Source organism: Hippopotamus amphibius, chromosome 1 (genome assembly GCF_030028045.1).
Source record: "Hippopotamus amphibius kiboko isolate mHipAmp2 chromosome 1, mHipAmp2.hap2, whole genome shotgun sequence".
Taxonomy (NCBI): Eukaryota; Metazoa; Chordata; class Mammalia; order Artiodactyla; family Hippopotamidae; genus Hippopotamus; species Hippopotamus amphibius.
Genome location: NC_080186.1, coordinates 18,666,602 through 18,688,461, shown reverse-complemented (window position 1 = coordinate 18,688,461; position 21,860 = coordinate 18,666,602). Strand labels below are relative to the sequence as shown.

At 49.7% G+C, this 21,860-nt stretch overlaps 1 protein-coding gene across 5 annotated transcripts; it reads left to right on the top strand.

Moving 5' to 3' along the window:
• The first annotated feature begins 536 nt into the window (after nucleotides 1–536).
• On the top strand, nucleotides 537–20,450 carry IL22RA1 (interleukin 22 receptor subunit alpha 1). 5 transcript variants are annotated; one of them, XM_057700056.1, is made up of 8 exons: nucleotides 588–668; nucleotides 3,305–3,407; nucleotides 4,608–4,740; nucleotides 5,606–5,784; nucleotides 7,812–7,987; nucleotides 13,226–13,364; nucleotides 17,048–17,169; nucleotides 18,077–20,447. In XM_057700056.1, the coding sequence occupies exons 4-8, from the start codon at nucleotides 5,676–5,678 to the stop codon at nucleotides 19,028–19,030; spliced, it is 1,500 nt and encodes a 499-aa protein (XP_057556039.1). In that variant the 5' UTR covers nucleotides 588–668; nucleotides 3,305–3,407; nucleotides 4,608–4,740; nucleotides 5,606–5,675; the 3' UTR covers nucleotides 19,031–20,447. The 5 variants fall into 5 exon arrangements, with proteins under 5 accessions (XP_057556031.1, XP_057556062.1, XP_057556039.1 ...); XM_057700048.1 differs by lacking the exon at nucleotides 3,305–3,407 and having other exon boundaries at nucleotides 537–668; nucleotides 18,077–20,443; XM_057700079.1 differs by lacking the exons at nucleotides 3,305–3,407; nucleotides 4,608–4,740 and having other exon boundaries at nucleotides 579–668; nucleotides 18,077–20,450.
• Nucleotides 20,451–21,860: the final 1,410 nt, after the last annotated feature.

The following is a 21,860-nucleotide window of genomic DNA, read 5'->3' as shown; positions in this document are numbered from 1 at the left end:
CTATTCCCAAGCCCAGCATCCAGCATGGCAGACCTGCTTCAGTACAAGGCGTAAAGAGAGGCAGCAGACACCCTATATCTCCTCCTGCCAGAACAAAGCCAAGGAGGCTAGCTTTTCCTCTGCCACAAGGAACATTCCGGAACATATTTTCTGCTCCTTCATCTGCCCCAGTTGTTTTCCTCAGGGTGAATCTCTGAGAATGGAGTCATTGGGGCAAAAGTTATTTGTAAGTTGCAGGCTTTTGACACTCAGTGCTAAGCTGCTCTCTAATAAGGCTGTACGTCGTAGATTATTTTTACGTTTTCTGCCTCTCAGTTCCCTAATACAGCTTTAAAGAGTCTTGGGATGAATCAGCCACTGGACCAGATAAACAAGCCAGTCTGTCACTGTTGCTGTTTTCTGCAGCTAAGAAGGGAACTCCCTTGGATCCCGCCCAGGACCTGGAATTCCGAAGCACACCAGGCACCTTTGTACCCAGCTCCCCACAGCTCAGGTCCCACCCTTCCCTCCTTTCCCCACCCTCGCACCTGGGTGGAGCCAGCTGCCAAGGCGCCAAAGCTTCCCAGCCCTCACTCTGTGCTCAGTCCAGAGTGGAGACCAAAAGAGGGCTCTGTGTCCGGTCCCGATGAGGATGCTACTGACCATCCTGGCGGTGGGATCCCTGGTCGGTGAGTGTCCATCACCCTGTGGTCAGAACTGCCCCCCATCCAGGAGCCAATGATCAGGGTCGTCTCCCCGGAACTCCATCCAGCCCCAGCACAACCAGTTTCAGTTTCTTCTCTGCTGGGCTAAACTGGGTGCCGAATTTCCCTGGAGAAATAGAGGCCAGCTCAGGTTGCCGGGGAGGATGAGAGGGTCCCTCAGACCCTGGGTCCTTCCAGAAATTCAGCTGACCCTCAAGACTCTGGGGATGCAGCCACCTGCCTGAACTGGGGGTGTAGATTCCCCAACCCCAGCGGATGGAGAATTAGCTTAAGGGAGATGGACATCCTCGGACCCCTGAAATCTTTCTGGTGGAAGTTGTGCCTCTGTTCCTCCGCTTTTGGCCAGCACTGGCCTGACGTGGGGAGGTGACGGAGCGTCAAGATGGACAAAGCTTGAGTCAAGCCATTGCCTCCTTCCACGCCCCTAAGGGGGGCCTCTTCCAGCCCCTCATGCCAGACCTGAAAAAGCACCTTCTCCCAGAGTGCCCGGGTCTGTTGCATTAATAGGTCTTAAAACACCAGAGCTCTTTTGAAAACGGGACTAAAGGGCATAGTTTTCACATTCAATAAAGTGGACTTTTTGATGTATGATTATGCAGAACTTCCAGACTGATCGATGCACGAGATCCTAGATTGTCTCTCTGCTCCCTGAGATGTTTAACAAAACTCAGGGAACTTTCTGGAAAAGTGAAAGCGTAGTTCTGACTGAAGAAGGGGGAGGGCTGGCCTCTGCAAGTCCCCTTCTAGCTCAAGTGCAGGATGAAGACCACAAAGGGCCGGAGCTTCCAGCCCCTCTGCCGCTGAGCCCTGCGGGTGCTGACCACATCCACAGCGCTTCCAGCTGCCACCCGGGCCCTCCAGTCTGTCCTCCCCTGGCATCAAACAGGGCATCCCCAGCACGCTGGACTCATGATGAGCTAGGGAGACTAGATGCATCCCCCAGGAGACCCCAAACATGTCCCTCCAGACCCCCACCCACTCTGGTTGGAAGCCTTTGAGGCTCTCGGCCCTTTGTGATGTGGGACCTGGGGGAAACAGCCCTTAGGAGGTTGTTAGGAGTCAGTAAGGTCACTCTGGAGACCCAGGTGCCCTCACCCCCGGCATCCTTAGGCTGATTCCAGAGCATGTTGAATTGTTTTTGTTTATTTGTTTGTCCTTAGCTTCCCAACTGGTTGACATAGACTTGTTTTTAAAAGCAAATGAGAAAACTTCTTTTGATCAAGTCTCCCAGGCTGTCAGTCTCTAGACAATACACATCTCCCCACGATTTCACAATGCAGACTTTCACCCAGGAAGTGCAGAAACGACGTGGGCTGAGGAACTGGTGATGGATTTGAGGAGGAAAAGGAATGAGTGCGTGGGAGGAAGGGGAGATCTTGTGAGCCCTCAACACCCCCTAAAAGAGGGGGGCCAGCCAAGGTTCACCCACATGACTTCAGGAAGCCAACTTTTCAGTTCCCTCTTGAAAAGTGGTGCCAACCTCCACCCAACCTGGACCCCCACCTCCCGAGCATGTCCCAGCCTCAGCCACCTGCCTCCTCCAAACCCACATGGCCCACCCAGGATACTGACCCCAACCAGCAACTGTCCCACTGCAGAGCCTAGCCAAGCCCACCCCCAGACACACCCTGGCCTTCTCCCAAATCCCACCCGCTCCCTTGCCTGTGCTTGACCTCACCACCTTGCCCAAAGCTACCATTGAGCTCTGACCTCAAGTGGACTCCCTCCCTCAACTTAAGACCCAACCCGGAATCCAGGAACCCTCCCTCCGGAACAGACCCTAATTCTGCCCAGACTCAGATCCAAACAAGATACCAGCCACACCTTGGGGCTCAGCAGCACATCTATCACATTGGTTAGAGGCAGTAAGAACCCCCCAGTTCCCTAGGCCCCATTCTAGGGGCTCCAGGAAGCCTGGAACACAAAGTTCTGCAGCTGCTGGGCCTGAGCAACCCAGATTCAAAGAGGAACGTGGCCTTAGATTTAGCAAGCTGATTCACAGCAGGGTTGGGCTGTCCTAATATACTTCCCCTTCCCCACAAATGCTGCGCAAGCCCATGGACCCCTCTTGCAGAAATACTGTATGTAGACTTGGAGTGGAGGAATAAATAACTCTCCACGGCCTCACACTCTGGACCTGCTGGTGGTCATGGTCACGGTGCGGGGGGTGCGAGAAGAAGTGCACACACTTCGTATCAAAGACACGTGTACACACAGACCTCAAGGCCTTGACTCAACCGGGTTTGCACCTGTTTATTTCCCACCCCAGCCAGCCAGGCCCTCTGAGTGCGCACAGAGCCAGCTCCCAGCTCTGGCCACCATTTTGCTATTCTGTCTTCCTTTCCACAGACCGAGCTGGGGGGGGCTGAGGAAAGAGATTTGTAAGTCAAGGGCTCTCGTTTACAGTGAAGATTGCTTCAGGGGCTGTTCCCCCTCCCAGGTCCTCTTCTTGGGGCTCTGGCCTTTGCTGCCCTTTCCTTGCCCCCTTGTATCCACTCCACAAGCAGCCTAGCACTGTGACGAGTATTTCAGGCTGCCTCTCTGAGCCTCAGTTTTTCTCATCCATAACATGGGCATAATGATAGTACCTCCCTCATCAGGTTGTCAGGAGGATTTGAGGAGGAGATTTAGCCCAGTGCCTGGCACTTGATGTGCATTTCAGACATGTCAGCTGCTGCTGTGGTCATTATTGTTTATCTTTAGGTAAGTCCAATTATTCCCATTTTAGAGCTGAAGAAATTGAAGTTATAGTTGCTTAAACAGCTTCCCCAAGGTCACGTTGCCCTTATGTGGCCTCAGGCAGCATCTACCTCCTATGAAATCCATGTGGCTGGGGAAGGCGCCTTTGCCCTCCTCAGAAGGCATGTGGTGGGTGGGCAGGGATTGGTTAGACCAACAGAGAGGCAGGAATTCACAAACATCTTCTCCACCCTTGTTTGAAATTACTGACTCTGGGCAAGTTTCTTGTTAGACAGTCAACGTTTAGTTGAATAGCTCTAAAATATTCAACATTTAGTTGAATAGCTCTAAAATAGTGGTGAGGACACTAACTTCAGACGGTGCTGAGAAATGAATGAACACAAGAGCATGTATTGGCAAGGATGTGGAATAATTGCTCCCCTCAAGCATCACTGTGGGAGATGGGAGATGGTGCAGCCACCACTTGGGAAACAGTTTGGCAGGTCTTCAAAAAGTTCAGCATAGACTCACCATATGACCCAGCAACCCCACTCCTAGCTATATACCAAAGAACTGAAAACATATGTCCATTTAAAAACGTGCACAAATGTTCACAGCAGCGTTATTCAAAATAGCCAAAAAATGGAAACAACCTAAGTGTCCATCAACCGATAAGATAAGCAGAAGTCTATCCATAAAATGGACTATGATTCAGACATAAGAAGGAAATAAGCACCGATTCATGCTGTAAGATGGATACGCCTTGAAGACATGATGCTAAGTGAAGGAAACCAGACACGAAAGGCCACATGTTGGATGACTCTATTTATAGGAAATGTTCAAATAGGCACATCCATCGAGGAAACAGATTATTGGTTGCCAGGACTGGGAAGAGGGAAGAGATAGGAGTGACTGCTCATGGATACAAGTTTTCTTCGGGGGTGATGAACACATCCTGGGACTAGATTAGTGGCAATGGTTGCACAACTTTGTGACTATATTAGGAAACCACGGAATTGTATGCTTTAAAGTGATGAATTTCATGGAATGAGAATCATAGCTTAATACAAAGGGAAAAAAAAGGAAGTGAAAGGGAGCAGGGCTGATCTGTTAGCACAGTCTCCACTGAGTGGGTGCTGGGTCACCCCCTCGGTGGGCAGCTTGTTAGAGGGCTGGGGCGGGGTCTCTGTGCCCATCTGCTCACCCTGCCCCCACTTCCTGCAGCTCACATCGCTGAGGACACCTCCGATCTTCTTCAGCACGTGAAATTCCAGTCCAGCAACTTCGAAAACATCCTGACGTGGGACAGCAGGCTGGAGAACGCCCCAGACACTGTCTACAGTGTCCAGTATAAGACGTAGGCTTCCCACCAACACGACCCCTTTTGACTCTGCTCTAACATCAACCCCTCCAAGAAAAGCCTTCCTTCTTCCCATGTCCCCATGCCCCCCACCCGGACTGTAACCCTCCCCCAGACATAGATTTTCTCCTTTATGTTTCTTCTGCAGAGGGAGGTTAGAATAATGGTTACAGGTACAGGCTCTGGAGGCAGCTGTCAGCTCTCTCCTTACAGCCCTGCACAGTTGGGTAACGTCACCAAGCCTCCGTTTCTCCATCCATGAAGTAAAGTTAGCAACAGTACCTTCCTTATAGGATTGTTAGGTGGGTTAAATGAGATAGTCATTAGCACGTGTGCCTGGCACAAAACAAGCTCCCAATCATTGCTTTATTATTTTGGTGAGACAGGGTCAACAAAAAGTCGTACCCAACCCGTCCTGGGACCCCACCCCGCCCTGTTCCTGCTTGTCTCCTCTCCCAGGCAGGGGAGGTCACGTGAGCTCAGGCGTCTGCAAACCTGGATTCCATTCTGGTCCTGCCACTTCATCCTGTGGCAAGTCACTTGCCCTCTCCGAGGCCCAGGTCCCTCATCTGTAAGTGAGGCTAACAGTGCCCAGAACATTCATTTCCTGGCTCCCTGCGTGCATGCTTCAAACACCTGGGCAAATTTTACCTCCTTAAGCCCAAGCTCCCCGACTTGAAAAGGAGAGAATAATGTATGACCCTCATGGCACCATTGTGAGGACTAACAGATCATCAGCATGAAGGGCCTGGGACACACGTGCTAAGTAAATATTCGATATCACTGTCATTATTAATAAACCACAGGCTTGGTGCCAAGCCTGTTCATGAAAGGTGTGCTCCAGCCCCTCCCTTGCCCACAGGTATGGAGAGAGAGAGTGGCTGCCAAAGGAGGGCTGCCAGCGGATCACCCGGAAATCCTGCAACCTTACCATGGAGACTGGCAACCTCACGGAGCTCTACTACGCCCGGGTCACCGCCATCGACCCGGGAGGCCGGGCTGCCACCAAGATAACCGACCGATTCAGCTCACTGCAGCACAGTGAGTGGGAGCCCCTCGTTGCACGGGGCGCGGGAGGGGAGGAAGACGGCCTCTTCCCCTCTGAAGTAGGTGGAGGGCCCGGAAGGCCTCTGCCTCCCAGGGTCAGGCAGGCATGTGGCTTTTAGGGAAGGTGCTCTAGACTGGACAGCATCCCCAGTGTGGCCATTCATCTTTCTCCATCTCCATCCCAACCTCCCTAGTTCAGACCACCTTCTTCTCATCACTTGACTGCAGCCAAGGCCTCCTAACTCGTCCCCCCACTCCTCCCTTGACTCTTTTCCAATCTATAGTCTTGGTCTTGGCTTCACCATCACCTCCTAAGTGAGCATCCCCACTCCCAGCCCCAACAACCCCATTTCACTGGGTCGTCGCCTGCCATTCTCCATCACCATAAACTGTTCACTGTCTTCAGAGCTCAGCTCACAATCAGCAATTACTGTGTTTGCTGACACTTATATCATCTGCCTCCCTTAGTGAAATGTGAGCTCCATGAGGGTGTGTGTGGGCATGGAATCCACTGTACTCCCAGCCCTTAGCATAGCGCCTGGCATATAGGAGATGCTCGATATGTAATTGATGAAGGATTTGATGGGTGGATGGATGGCTGGATGGCTGGATGGATGGATGAGTTGCCAGACTCCTCACACAAGTTAAGCAGGTGATGTTCACTAACTGATTTGCAAGCCACATGGTTTTTTAAGAAAATAAAAAATAAAATTAAAGTTATTTTATATAGTTTCTCTGCTTGTTCCATTAATGCATACTTCTTGTAGAAAAGTTGGAAAATATAGAAATACACAAAGAAAAAGAGAAGTAGGTCTAAATAATCTGAACACCGAAACATAACTGCAGTTACCATCAACTGTATCTACTCTTTTGTGATCTGGTTGGTTGATTGTTTTTCCTATCGTGAACATTTGCCCATGTTGTTAAATATTTTTCCACAACATGATATTTCACAGCTGCAAAAACAATCCATTCTATGGAGGTACTCTAATCAACTTCCCTAATTCCTTTTTGGAGGACACTTAGTTTTTTCAACTTTATGAACAACACTGAAGTGAACAGTCTTCTAGCTCAGATGTTTTTAATCTTGGAGGTCAATGGACCCTTGAGGACTTTTTTTTTTTTGACTGCATTGAGTCTTTGTTGCTGTGCGCGGGCTTTCTCTAGCTGTGGCCAGCAGGGGTGATTCTTCATTGCAGTGCTCGGGCTTCTCATTGCGGTGGCTTCTCTTGTTGCAAAGCATGGGCTTTAGGCGAGTGGGCTTCAGTAGTTGTGGCATGCAGGCTCAGTAGTTGTGGTGCATGGGCTTAGTTGCTCCGTGGCATGTGGGATCTTCCTGGACCAGGACTCGAACCGGTGTCCCCTGCGTGGGCAGGCAGATTTTTAACCACTGTGCCACCAAGGAAGTCCTTGAGGACTTTTTATAAATTAGCTTCAGGGGGAGTGAGGTTCATGAAATCCCAAAAATTGAGTGCAAGGTTTTTGTACATTTTAAGGGAGAGAACAACAATAGCATTCATCAAATTCCCAAAGGGGTCTATAAACCAGTCAAGGTCCTTTGGTTATTTGGAAAATTCCATCTTGAGAGAGACTGAAGTCTTAGGTCTGGCCTTTGAGGCTGAATCAATAATTTTGGGCACCACAAACGTTGTTGGATATGTAATTGAACCATCAGTCCCCAAAGCTGTCATTGCCAGTAGACTAGGGGGCAGGTGCTCAGGGAAGACTCAAGGTGGGGATGTGTGGAGGCTGGGGCAAGGGTATGATCAGCCTAGGGGGACAGGGCCCTTCTCGCTGGGCACTTCCCACTCACCCTTGGTCATCCCTTTGCCAGTCTTACGCCCAAACACCAGTTGCTTCTCTTCTCACCTGTTCATTTAGCTGGTGCTTTCAGAAACATAGCTGGGGTTGGTGTGGGAGGGGGTGGGAAGCAGTGATTTCCCAAGGTCCAAGGCAGCCTCTCAGACACTCCTGGCTGATTCCAACTTTTTCATTTCTTTTTTTTCTCTCCCTTTTTCCAGCTAGCATCAAACCTCCTGATGTGACCTGCATCCCCAAGGTGAGATCCATCCAGGTGATTGTCCATCCCATCTACACGCCCATCCGCGCAGGGAATGGCCACCAGCTGACCCTGGAGGACATCTTTCAGGACCTGTTCTATCGTTTAGAGCTGCACATCAACCACACCTACCAAATGGTAAATGAGGGGTAAATATAAGTGCCACCGTTGTCCTTCCCTGCCTCAGAAACCCACTTCCCTCTCTGCCTTGCTTCAAGTAGAAAGGAGATGTGTTATATAAATCAGTGTTTCCCAAAACACATCTACAGCCTACCTCTTGTAGATTCACACACACAATAGCATGCTAAAGTCTCTGACAAGTCCTGCAAAGTCAAGATTCCAGTTTTAATTTGTTTAATACTTCTCACATGTATTTGATCAGAGAAACTCCTTTTATTTTGCATTACATGTATTTCTTTTTCTTGCCTAATGCCTTCTAACATCTAGAGGAACTACTTCTATTAATATCCTCAGGTGTCCACTTTGGAAAATGCTGGAATCAATTTCTACGGCTGCAATTCTTTCTGCTAGTTCTACACTATTTGTGGGAACTGGATACAGGCAGTGTCTTAAGATCAGTAATTCAGAAGGGTGGAAGGCCAAGGCATAAATTGTCAAATGTTATACATTTCTTTTTGTATTCAGAAAATAAAATATGTAGTGTTTCCCCCGGCAGCGTGTGCCACTAATGCGTAATTCTATTGAAAGTCTATTCCTGCACTCAAGGAGCTTATAATCTAATGGGCAGGGAGACAGTTAAAACAAGAATTCAAACAGCTATAGGTAGAGGGAAATAAGAGTGTTGTGTAGGGCAGAGTGGAGGCCGGGAAGGGAGAGACGAGAGATCAGCTCAGAGAGATCTGGAAAGACCTCTAGAACAGAAAACTTTCTGGTGCTGATACCAATTTCTGAGGTGTACCAGGTGACCTATGCTTATTGTGTCATTTAATCTTCATCCCAAAACCTATGAGGTAGGTGCCATTATCTCCATTTTCTGAATGAGAAAACAGAGGTTCAGAGAGGTTAAGTCACATGCTCAAGATGGTTCAACAAATAATAGCATAGTCAAGATGCAAATCCAGGTTTGTTCTAAGCCCACATTCCTCCCCTTCCCCTCTACTGGCCTGCACGGTCCCACCACGATCAGAGAGAAAAGCAGGAACACTTAGGATATTGTTGGAAAGCACAAAACTGCCCATTTGGGCTGAAGCATAGGGACATGTAGAATAGTTTCTCAAAATGTGGTCCCAAACCAACGGCATCAGAATCTCTGGCAGCCTTTATTTAAAATGCAAGTTCTTGGGCCCCCTTATCGTCTGCTTCATCAGATTCTAGAATTGCACCCCTGGGATCTGAATTTTAGGGCTTCTTACCCACTCTGAAGTTTGAGAACCACTGCTGGAGAGGAACAATGCTAACCCTAAGAAGACGGGCTGGGGCTGCAGAGGTCCGGAGGGCGGATGGGGGAAACTTTATTTATTTCAGTAGTCAGGGGGAGTGATTAGAGATTACTGAGCTGAGAGAGTCTTTATCACAACTAATTTTTGGCAAATATTTGGGGTTTGACTGAATATATTATTGTTATTGATTTACAACTTAAGTCAGTGTGTGATCAGAGAACATTCTGTATGGTTTCAGTCCTTCATGGAGACCTGTTTTATGGTCCAGCATATGGGCTATCTTGGTGAATGTTCCACGTGCACTTGAAAAGAATATGTATTTTGCAGGTGTTTCGTGAAGTGCTCTATAAATATCAATTAGATGAAGGTGGCTAATAGTGTTATTCATATCATCTATGTCTTTCCTGATTTGGGGGAGGGCTATTGCTCTCTTAATCGCTGAGAGTATTACAGTCTCCAGCTTTGATTGTGGGTTTGTCTATTTTCCCCTTTAATTCTGGGCCTATTTGAAGCTTGATTATCAGACACATACACATTTATAATTGTTACAGCTCCCTGGTGAATTGGCCCTTTTATCATTATGAAATGTCCTTTTTTATCACTAGTAATACTCTTTTTATTGAACTCTACCTTATCTGCTGTTAATATAGTGGCTCTAGGTCTTCTTGTAGTTATAATTTGCATGGTATATCTTTTTACATCCATCTGTTTTCAACCTCTCTGTGCCTTTATATTTAAAGTGTATCTCTCTCTTTTCTATGTTTATTTATTTATTTATTTATTTATTTATTCGTTTATTTATTTACTGGCTGTGTTGGGTCTTTGTTGCTGCACATGGGCTTTCTCTAGTTGCAGTGAGAGGGAGCTACTCTTTGTTGCAGTGTGAAGGCTTCTCATTGCAGTGGCTTCTCTTGTTGCAGAGCACAGGCTCTAGGTACATGGGCTTCAGTAGTTGTGGCACATGAGCTCAATAGTTGTGGCCCTCGGGCTCTACAGCACAGGCTCGGTAGTTGTAATGCATGGGCTTAGTTGCTCCACTGCACGTGGAATCTTCCTGGACCAGAGATCAAACCCATGTCCCCTGCATCGGCAGGCAGATTCTTAACCACTGCACCACCAGGGAAGTCCTAAAGTGTATCTCTTGTAGACAGCATTCCGACAGTCTTTCCCTTTTGAAAATTTGAGATATAATTCACATACCATAAAGTTCACCCTTTAAAGTGTAGGATTCAGTGGGTTTTAGTATATTCAAGAAGTTGTCCAACCATCACCATTATCTAATTCTCTCTATTCTATTTTCAAGTTCTCTGACTCTCCTGTCATCTCCAATCTGTTGTTAAGACCATTCAGTGGGGATTTTATTTTAGATATTGTATTTTTCAGTTTTAAAGTCTCTAAGTTTTATAGTTTCTGTATGCTACTGAAAATGCCTAGTCATTCTTTCATTATGAGCACATTTTCCTTCACTTCCTTGAGCATAGTTATACTAGCCACTTTAAAATCATTGTCTGCTAATTCCAACATTTTGGTCATCTTGGGGTAAGTCACCATGAACTGTCTTTTCTCCTGAATATGGATTACATTTTCTCTTTCTCTATATGTCTAAAAATTTTGGAATGCATCCTGGACATTGTAAATAATATGTTGAAAGGACTCTGGATTCTGTTATATTCCTCCAAAGACTACTGATTTTTGTTTGTTTGTTTGTCTTCATAGGAGTGAATTTGGCTGAGCTTCAAACTCTGATATCTCAGTTTGGTAAAGTTCAGTTGAGACTTTACCTGGCCTGCTTGGGGTCTACCCCCCTCATGCATATTTTAGGCACCAGGCAGGGATGTGGGCAAAGTTTATACACAGAATTCAGGCCTCCCTCTCTATGAACCTCTCCTATCTGTGGTTTCTCCCCTCACTTTCCAACTTATGTGATTGCTCTGAACTCTTTCTTCTGTCTTCTCAAACCAGTAAGATTACAGGGTTTTTATCTAGGTTTTACCCACCCCACATGGTACAAATGAGGACCTGCCTTCAGACTAAAATACATTAAAAAGAGAGAGAGAAATTCATTCAGTGCCATTCCCTTCCTCCTTTCTCCAGTATCTGCCTGTTTTTACTTACTTTCCAATGCCTGTGGGTGGTTTTTATTTTGGCCAGAGTTTATAGTTGTTATTTTAGGGAAGCTTGATTCAATAGAGGCTATAAATTACTGGGAACAGGAAGAAGAGAGATCAAGTGTAGAAATGAAATAGTGATTAGTGTGGGAAGTCAGGAGGGCTATCGCAACGCTATAGGCTGGAAACGATAAGGCCTGAACCAGGATGGAGGCAGTGAAAAACTGGGGAAAGGAGGACTCTTGGGGCCTTGACAGCTCTACTGGGGTTAATTTCAACCATATGAGTTCCACAAAACAATAAGTTGTTAAATCTATTCATACACTTCTTCACCCACTTTCACCCCCTTCCAAAGAAAAACAACAAATAACTCTAAACTTTGGCCCCCATGTGCCTGGAAAAGAGAAGGCATAGCTGAAATGCAAAGGATCAAAGAAGAAAATTCTTAGCTTTTACACTCCCAAGAACATAGCTCCTGGCCCTTTAGTGAAAAGTTTATGGATTACTTCAGGGCAACTAGATACAAAGGATATGAGAGGGGATTTGTCAAAATGGCTTTAAGGTTTGAGACTTGGATGTTAGGACAAGAGAAACATTGTTAACAGAACTAGGGAAGCAAATAGAGGTGCGGGTTTGGGGTTGGAGATGGGGCAGGATCCAGAGAGAGGAGATCAGGATGTTTGGACACGTCGAGTTAGAGATGCCCACAGACTGCTGTCCAGCAGGGAGCTGGCAGTGTGCGCCAGGAACTCCACAGCTCTTACTGAGATCAGTTTGGGGGTTATCCACACATTGGTGATCACTGGAGCCATGGGTCCAGAAAAGATCACTAAGTGAGAAAATATGTGGAAGGAGAAGAAAAAATGGATGAAGAGTGAAACTTGCAGAACAACACTGAGGGACTGAAACCAGTAAAAGAGCAATTGGAGAGGTGGGAGGAGAACCAGAATGATGGAACTAGGCAGCCAAGGAAGGAGTTCAAGGTCAGAGAGGTTCAAGACATACAAGAGGGCAAGAACTGAAAAGCAGCTCCAGCAGAAAGATGGGCAGATGCAAAGGAGCAAGGGCTTACTTCAGAAGCAAAATGTTTGCAGGAGTAACAGGCATTCAACATTGCCAGAGCCTAAAGGACCAAGTTGGCTGTAGGGAGAGATGAGTGAACAAGGAGGGCAGTGACAGGGGTTTTATCCTGTAATATGACCTGGGCCATCAAAGGATTTTGAACAGAGGAGCTTTGTAATTATATTAATTATTTAGAAAGATCACTGTGGCACCAGGATAAATTTGGAAGTGGACAGGGACAAAACTGGAGACTGGTGCCCAGTAAGGAGGCCACTGCAAGAGTCCAGGTCAAAGATATTGAGGCCCAGTTAAAGCAGAAGCGATGAGGAGGAGAAAGAGGGATGGATATTCAAAGGGTTTTTGATATTTTATAAAGAAAAGGAGGGAAAAGGAAAACTAGAAGAAGGAAGAATGGTGGTGGTGTTGGTGGTGGTGATGGCAGCGATGGTGGTGGTGATGGTCGTGATGGTGGTAGTGATGCTGGCTGTGGTGGTAGTGCCGCCGATGATGGTGATAATAACAGCAGCTGGTATGTAGAGAGTACATACTACATGCCAGACACTGTTCCAAGTGAAAGTACACAGAGCGTGCAACTGAGTGGATTTGGGGAGAAAGCAGAAGGTAGGGGAATGGGAATGGAGCACTGCAAACTGACCTACCAGTTTATGGTTTAGGTAGCTCACAGTACCATTTTACTAATGGTAAAGCCAGTAACCCAGTGCAGTAACCCAGGCAGAGGGTGAAGCAGGCTCCACATGGAGGTTGGTGTATAACAGATGTTGCTCTGTGTTCTCTGTCAAATTCAGCACCTTGAAGGGAAGCAGAGAGAATTTGAGTTCTTTGGCCTGACCCCTGACACGGAGTTCCTTGGAACCATCATGATTTTTGTTCCAACCTGGTCCAAGGAGAGCGCTCCCTACCTGTGCCGAGTGAAGACGCTGCCTGGTAAGTTCAGCTGCAGCCAGCAGGAAGTGGGACTCCTGAATTCAAACCTTGACTCTGAGCTTTCCCCTCTGTAACCAAGGTGAGGCTTGGCAGTGCTCTAAAAAACCACAGAAGGATACTACTGTGTTATTAAAGTCAATCTTTGTTTATCCATAAATGAGTTAGCTGACGGGTTATCATAGCAAATATTTAATCTCCACCCTTCAGCCCACGTCTGAATTTCCTCTCTCTGGCAAGCTGCGTGTGTATCCTGGCAAAGCAAATTCACCTTGATATTAACTCAAGTGAGATATCCTGGGAAACAGTCTGCAGATGGGAGAGCAGAGAAGATAAAAGGATCCCTCAATACCTTCCAAAGTCAAATAAAAAATAACCTTGATTATAATAGCATTTCTGCAGTGCCAACCAGGGACCAGATACTACAAGAAACAGTTCTTGTGCTTCTATGAAGCATCTTTGTTCCACGGAGAAAGCTGAGGTTCAGAGTGGTTAGGTAACTTGCCCAAGATTGCACAGGTGGTGAGGGATAGCACGAGGCCTAATTCCAGAGAACGCATTCTCACCGCTGCACTGCTATAGAAATAGTTTTGAGTCATTGGCTCAGTTGGGATGGCATTCCATGCTCCCTTCCTCTAGCACGTTGAAACTCGACTCTCATCATAAGCATCATGATATTTTTATTAGTGTTTATTTTCATAGAGATAGAAATGTAATGCTGCGAGTTTAGAGGATGAAAGCAATAGCATGGGATGGGATGAATTTGGAAAACAGTCTCCACCTTAATCATCAAGTTTAGATTAATGATGTCAGTAGGTGATTTCTGTTCTGATGAACAGAGGCGAGGCAGCTGCTAGAGGCTGGGCCCGAGGGTATAACTGCAGCTTGGTAGCATCATCATCGGTGCGTTCTGGTCCTCCGCTTTGTTCAGAAACTCGGCTCATCAGTTTCCCCAAAAGCCCACAAGAGACTGAGTTCTCCACCTGAGTCCCAGTTTCCATGGGAAGATATGCCTGTTGGAACGGCCAGCACTGGCCACTTGCACAGGGCATGCATGCCCTTCCCGGGGAAAGGGCCTCATGAAGACCAGAATAGAACTCGGCAATAGGAGAACTAGAAAAAGGAAACCAACTTCACAGGCACCGAGTTGGGAGTATATATGTGATTTGTGGCTCTCTTTCCTGGACCCTACTAGATAAATCTCACCCATTCCTGGCCCGCCCTGCCCCCCACTCCCCACCCGCACTTACTGACAACATGTGGACCATTCTATCCATATCCTTCTGATGGTTTGTCCTTACGTGATCTAGCTCATGACATGATATCACTGTTTCTAAGACTGTAGCTGCTTTTATATGAGTCATACTTCTTGGTGGCTATTTCTTAATGACATATAGAAGGAACCTTAACCTTTTCAATCAAGTATATTAATAACAATTCCTACCATTTATTAAGTACCTACTCTATTGCCAAACACTTGTTAAATGCTTTACGTATATTGTCCCATTGAATCCTTATAACAATTCTGCAAGTTGGGTAGCATTATCCCCATTTTACAGAGGAGGAACTCTGGCTCAGAGAGGTTAAGCAACTTGCCGGTGACCACACAGCTGATCAGTGAACCCAGTTAGGTTCATCTGATCTTGAAGCCTGGGCTCTAACCACCGCTTTGCAATTTTGTTTAGAGCCAGTCCCCTCTACTGCACATTTATTCCTCTTACTTCCATTTCAGAATGAAATGCCCCACCCTTGACCCTGTATCCTGGGGTCTGCCTTATTCCCAGAGCCCAGAATCCCTCCTTTATCCACCTCTCAGAATGTCTTGGACCATCATCCCAGTATCTTGAAGCTAGAAAGGGCTCTAAGGGTCGGCTCACCCCATATCCTAATTTTACAGATGAGGAAACGGAGACATCATTTGTAGTGGCTGTGAGAATGAGCTTTGGAATTATACATGTCAATCCCAGCTTCTCCACTGAGTAGCTGTGTGACCTTGTTCAAGTCACTTAACCTCTCTGAGACTCAGCTTCATTATCTGTAGGGAAGGAGCATCCGTGGCCATGTGTTTGGCGGGATAATATTGGTAGAGCACCCCGCACAGTGCATGGCATGTAGTAATAGTTCAATCATCGCTGGCTACTGTTACTAATAAATGGTAGACCAGAGAGGGTCATGCAGAAGAAAAAAGGCTCAGCACATCAGTGGCCGAGCTAGACCTCTAATACCCCACATTCCAGTGTTGTTTCTATTACTTCTTCCTACTTCCCCATGAGTGAAATGGCAGAAATGTTCCAAGTCCCTGTCCTGTCCTGGTACAAGGAGCAGCAGTTTTCCAGTTACATTAGGCAGGTCATGTAGAGACACTTGGGTCCTGTCTTCTCCCTGGGACAGTGATGAGAGTTCATGCGACAGGTGACAGGGTATCACTGAAGTGGGAAGCCAATCCAGAGAGGCCCAAGCCATAGGGGCTGGGGAAGGAGCAAGGAGGAGGCTAGAAGTAAAGGCTCCAGCAATTCTCAGGGTTCACAGCCATTGCCAAGGTCATTGGCAACTGATGATCAACTCCCCAAGCTGAAGCCACACAGGGGCCAAGAACAGAAGGAGGGTGACGCGGAGCGTCAAGACCCCTGGGTAATACAAATCACTAGTTTTAATGAAAACTCCAGCTACCTCTTCCTTAACAAGCCACTCGCCAGTCCCACTGAGTTGGTGACAGGAAGTGTGCCATGCCAAGAACTGGCTGCACCCACCCATCCCAAACATTCAGGGCCATAGGAAGGAGGCTCAGCATAGAGTTCTGAGCCGTCCTCCCCTTCTGCTTTAGAAAGGGTGGTGCCTCTCCAGGCTCCCTCCTGAGTGAGGGCTTTCCAGGGCCCAGCTCAGATCTTGGTAGAGAGGTGGGGAGGACCAGGCCCCTCCTCTTGTCACGTGTCCCCTCCCTCTGCCTCTTTCCCCTGCCCCCACTAGGAAGGCAGAACTGTCCTTAGACCCAGGCAAGAGGGGCCCTGTCTGAGCCCTGCAATTTAGAAGTCCCCACTCTGGCCCTGTTCTGGCCATGGCCTGCCCCACAAGATGAAGAGTCCTTAGGTCCAGGTGGGCAGATCCCCCTGGAACCTGTGAGCCCCAAAATTCCCTGTACAAATGGCTAGAGCCTGTGTCCAGTTTCAGCAGGTCTCCTCCTTGGCTCTTTCTTCCAGGGGGCAGACACTCTGGTGATGCGCAGGCCCTCGGCCCAAAGGGTGGCCAGAGGATGGGTATTTGTAGGGGGCATGGATGAGCTTGGCTGTGAGCCCGTATCCCTGCGTGTGAGGCCCCTGGCAGTGTGGGCCAGAGCCAGGCTTGGCCTGCGGGAGCTCGCCCTGCACCACTACCTCTCCACACAGCACCCCGAGGAGTCCAAGAATCAAAATTCAAGCCTTCTACATTGTTCTGAAAAGTGTATTTGTCAAGGTGGGAACACAGAACATATTTTACTTAACAATGTAAAAACATGATTTAGAAATTCTGAATATTTAGACATATGGTGTGGGGCCCTCCATTCGTGCCCTCGCCCCGGCCCTGTAATTATTGGGGGTAGGGAAGGCCTTCCCAAGCCTGGCCCGAGCGGCGGGAGAGGAAGAGGCCCGACTTGGCAGCACCCACACTGGCATCTTCTGCCTTCCTGCTCTGGCCTCTTTCTCACCTAGATCGGACCTGGACCTACTCCTTTTCCGGCGCCTTCCTGTTCTCCATGGGCTTCCTGGTCGCAGGGCTCTGCTACCTGAGCTACAGATACATCACCAAGCCGCCTCTGCCTCCCAGCTCCCTGGTGAGCAGGGGCCCCGGGGAGGCTGGACAGGCCCAGGGGAGGGCACGGGCCCGGGGACCCCGACCTAAAGATGTGGCCAGCAGCTCCCAGGGTGTACTGAAGAGAGCTAGAGGATCAGGAAAAGAAGGTGTGGAATGGAAAACCCATGTGGCTTTCAAGGGCGCACACGCCTGTCTGAACGGGCAGCCCAGGTACTGCCACCTGGGATTGAGGACCCGTATTGCCACATCTTCACATTTTTCCCAGCGAAGTCAGAATTTCAGATTGTAATGTGAAATCTCCCATGTTTCAAATCTTGGCAACTAATTTTTTTTTAAATTAAGCCCTTGCAAACCATACATGTCACATCGGCAGCCCGAGTCTGGCTTTGCTAAAGCTGCTGTGCCCAATGCAGAACCTGCAGTGTGGGGTTCGCGGAGCTGGCTCGCACCTAACCTCCCCTCCAAGCCAAAGCCCAAATGAGCCATTTCCTGTAAAACTCTCCAGGCCTCCCCTGCCCCCCATTCTCCCTCACCTTTCTTCCTACATGAGGCCCTTAGGGACTCAGTGCTGCGGAGCAATTGAACCACCACCCCGAGAGCATCTCCCAAGGCCACCCCAAATCTGAATCAACCACTTCCAGAGTACCCACCTCCTAGAAAAACCACAGCCTACCCGCGCTCCCTAGACAACCCAGACTCTGGAAGTGGCCCTCAGCTAACGGGCTGGGAGTCCTGTCCCTTCACAGAGGCCCCAGCACTTAGAGAAATCCCTGGGAAGGGATGTAGGGCTTCGGCATCTTGGAAAAGCCCCCAGATGGTCTACCCCTTCCCTTCCACCCCCCACCCCTGTGGAGGACCATGGAGCCCATGGCACCCTCGGGGAGCTTAGAACACGCCCTAACAGGTGGGCTGTTCTCCCTGCACAGAACGTCCAGCACGTACTGACCTTCCAGCCTCTGCGGTTCATCCAGGAGCACATCTTGATCCCCGTCTTCGACCTCAGCGGCCCCAGCGGTCTGGCACAGCCTGTCCAGTCCTCCCGAGTCAAGGTCTCCGGCCCCAGAGAGCCCCCAGGAGCCCTGCGGCGGCACAGCCTGTCTGAGATCGTCTACCTCGGGCAGCCAGACCTCTCCATCTTCCAGCCCTCTGCAGGGCCACCTCACCAGACACTGCCCCCACTGTCCTATGCCCCCCAGGCTGCCCCCGAGGGCAGGCCCCCGTCCTATGCACCTCAGGTAACCCCCAAAACTAAATCCTCCTTCTACGCTCCCCAGGCCATCTCGGAGGTCCAGCTTCCTTCCTACACCCCTCAGGCCACTCCAGATAGCTGGCCTCCTTCCTATGGGATGTGCGGGGAAAGCTCTGGCAGAGACACCCCACCTATGACACTCTCTGGTCCCGAACACCTCAGAACTAAAGGTCAGCTCCAGAAAGAGGCACCAGCTGGAAGCTGCAGCCCAGATGGCCTTTCTCTGCAGAAGGTGACCTCCTTGGCTATGGAGGACCCCCAAGAAGTAAAATCCTTCCACCAGCATCTGGGGGTTCATACGGACGGAACACTTGACTCTGATGGCATATGCAGAGGGGAGCCAAGGACACGAAGCTGCCTAAAGGGCCAGCTGCCCCTCCTCTCCTCTGTCCAGATTGAGGGCCACCCCGTGTCCCTCGCTTTGCAGACTCCTTCCCTTCCATGTTCCCCCACAGACGAGGGCCCAAGTCCCTGGGGCCTGCTGGAGTCCCTCGTGTGTCCCGATGATGAGAGTCCAGCATTCGAGACTGAGGCCAAGAACCCAGGCCCTCGGGCCCCAGACCTGGAGTCACCCGTGGAGCTGGACTCTCTGTTCAGAGGCCTGGCGCTGACCGTGCAGTGGGAGTCCTGAGCGGAGAACAGGGTGGGCCTGGGACTTCCTCCTGTCCCCACCCCCACCTCACATCCTTGGCGGTCACTCCCGCACCCAGCGGCGCTGCACACTCTGCAGCCCAGCCCCGGGTGGGTGCCCTTGAGGAGCCAGCAGGAGGATGCTGGGCCCCTGCCATGGCTGAGCTCCCTTTGGAGCAAAGAGGCATGAGAAGGGCTCCAGCCAGAGAAGTTACAGAAGTGCATCGTGTGCAAATGAGCGTGTGCACGCCGAGCTCTGCAGGGCAGGACGGACAGTCAGAGTGCAAGAGTTAATGCGGGGGGACCTCCTGGAGGTCCAGGACCCCGGCTCCTAACACGCTGGACACAAAGTTCTCCAGGAGCCTACCTCTCTTCCCTGCGCTCCTAGCCAGTTTCATAACCTAGTTCAGCAGAGTGAGGTCTCTGCCTCCTCTGTGGTTCCCCAAAGATGAAAACAGGAGCCTGAAAAAGGATGCCTCATGGCAGGCTGGGCAGAACCAGAACAACCTGCATTTCTGCCAAGTCCAGAGGCAGCCCGATGGCAAGACTCCAGGAGAGGTGCAGCCCCAACCAGGGCTACTGCCTGAAATTGCACCATTTCAATTTCATTCCTCTGCTAGAGGCTGCCCCAAGTGAAAGCAGGTCCACCAGGGAGGGAGAACACAGAAGCCTTTCCTGTCAGCAGGAGTTTCAGACCCTATCCTGGGAGCAGGGTTTGAGAGGAACATGGGGCCATGGGGCACCTGAAGGAGACGCAACTACAAACTGTACTTACTTCACAACTTTGGAAACTCAGCCTTGGGTTCAGCACTCCTGGGTTCAAATTCCAGCCTTAGTACTTACCAGCCGTGTGACACAAGCAAATGAATCACGGCTCAAAATCTCAGTTTCCTCATCTGTGTAATGGGGATAATAACACCTGGGCAGTGCCCAACAAACAGTAATTCTTTCTTGTTGTGATTTTTTAAAAATAGGACACTACAGGAGTGACCCACTCCCCCAGTTCAGGTTGATTTTGGATCAGGAATTTTCTCATGGGTTTAAATTATCCTGATTTCTTCAGAATTTCTCCAGGCCAAGACAGAGGGGCTGGACTGTGTAGGAGGGGGTGAGGCAAGGGCTTGCAGAGAACAGGGTCTACCTTCTGCCTGAGCTCACAGGTGGAAGCTGTTTCGGGGGTGGCCGCGGCGCTCTCAGAGGACCCGCCTCCCCCCACCAGAGACAACGCAGGGCTACCCCGCCCTCCTGCCCCTGCACGGGGCCCTTGTCTGAGCTTTCAGCATGCTGTCACATCCTTTATATCACTGCATCTCATGTGACCCCTAGGAGGAGGAAACCGAGACCCAGAGAGGAGAAGGGGCTCCCCCACAGGGCCCCACTGAGGCCGTGACACAGTTGGAGCTCAGACCTAGCACTTTTTGTCTTCATCAAGAGAAGGAACTTTCCACACAAGTTTGGATTCTTGGAGGATGAGACTCCTGGGGCATAAGGTGGGGAGGACCCAATGAGGTCCCTGAGGGGCAAGCACCCCCATTCCCCTCCTGTCCCAAAGCCCGGGCTGAACATTTCTGAGAAACAGGATCAAAGCCCCATTGCCCCAGTGCGACCCTTTCCGGAGCATGCAAGCCCTCCCTCCTCTGCACCCAGGACGACTCCCCTCTTCTTCCTCACCCCTCCTGTTCCTGCAACACAGCCCCAGGAAGCGCTGTCCTTCTGTTTGTAATTAATATTTAACATCTCTTCAGGGTCACTGGCGTACACCCAATATCTCCATAGCAGAAGGGTGGGCCGCCCTCTCCAGAACCCCTGGCCCATTCTTCTCCCGGCAGCTACTACCTTGGCCCTAATGATTGCTCCCTGCCCCCACACTGCAAACAAGTCTGCTTCCTGTCACTCGGGGTGAACTTGGCCAAAGGTTGGCTGTCTCACCTTGTTGGTCATAAAAAACAACTTAACAGCTGGTCTGTTCTCCCCAGGTGAGTGGGCCGGGGTGTCCGAGGGTTTTTTTTATTAAAAGCCATAAACATCTCTTCCAACTCACAAGACCACAAGGCTCTCTAAGCTTCTTGGGGTGACAGTCATTCCAACAGTCTATGACTCTCTGAGTCCAATGTCCCCCCCTCAGGTCTCCGGCCTCCCAGGCAGGCAGCTCAGGCAACCAGCGAGAGGACAGAGGGTCCAAGGCCCCGGAGCTGGGCTGGGGCGTTGGCATTCCTGAGTGTCCTAGGCCTTGACCCCACCAGGTCTCTCCAACAGCCCAGCCCCACCCAGTCCAGAGAAAGGTGAGTCTTCGAGGTGTCACCTGCCTCCAAGACATGCAGAGCCCAGCCCAGGAGTAAACGAAGAGCCGTACCAGGCAGTGGCCGTAGTAGGAGTAGTACGAGCAGGAGGAGCTCAGCCGCGCTGCTGGGAAGTTCCTGCCTGTGACGGCTCATTCTTCCGTGAACCTGCCCCGATGCGACGCGTTACTGGTGTTTTGCAAAGGAGGAAAATGTGGCTCGGAGTGGTTACTTGCCCAAGGTAGTTTCCTAAACGTGCCTCACCATGAGAATCCGCTGAGGAGCTTGCTAAAAATACAGCTTCCTCAGCCCCAGCCCAGACCTGCTGAATCCAGAGCTCCTGGGGAATCGGATTTTTAATCAGTTCCTTTAGTGAGTCCCCTCAGGCAAGTGGAGGAAACTGTGCTCTTATACCCATAGTTTTCCTATCCTTTGGCCTCAAATCATCTGGCCCTCTGGATGGAGGTGGGGGAGCTGTGAGAAGGGGCGGTATTTCAATCTGGGATGGCTGCAGACCCCTGGCCCCAGGAACACACAGGGGTTGCCTGAGTT

Coding starts and splice junctions, on each gene's coding strand:
- IL22RA1 (XM_057700048.1), top strand. CDS start 626: ATGAGGATGCTACTGACCATCCTGGCGGTGGGATCCCTGGTCG. Junction 7,988..13,225: donor TCAACCACACCTACCAAATG/GTAAATGAGGGG, acceptor TGTCAAATTCAG/CACCTTGAAGGGAAGCAGAG. Junction 17,170..18,076: donor CTCTGCCTCCCAGCTCCCTG/GTGAGCAGGGGC, acceptor CTCCCTGCACAG/AACGTCCAGCACGTACTGAC.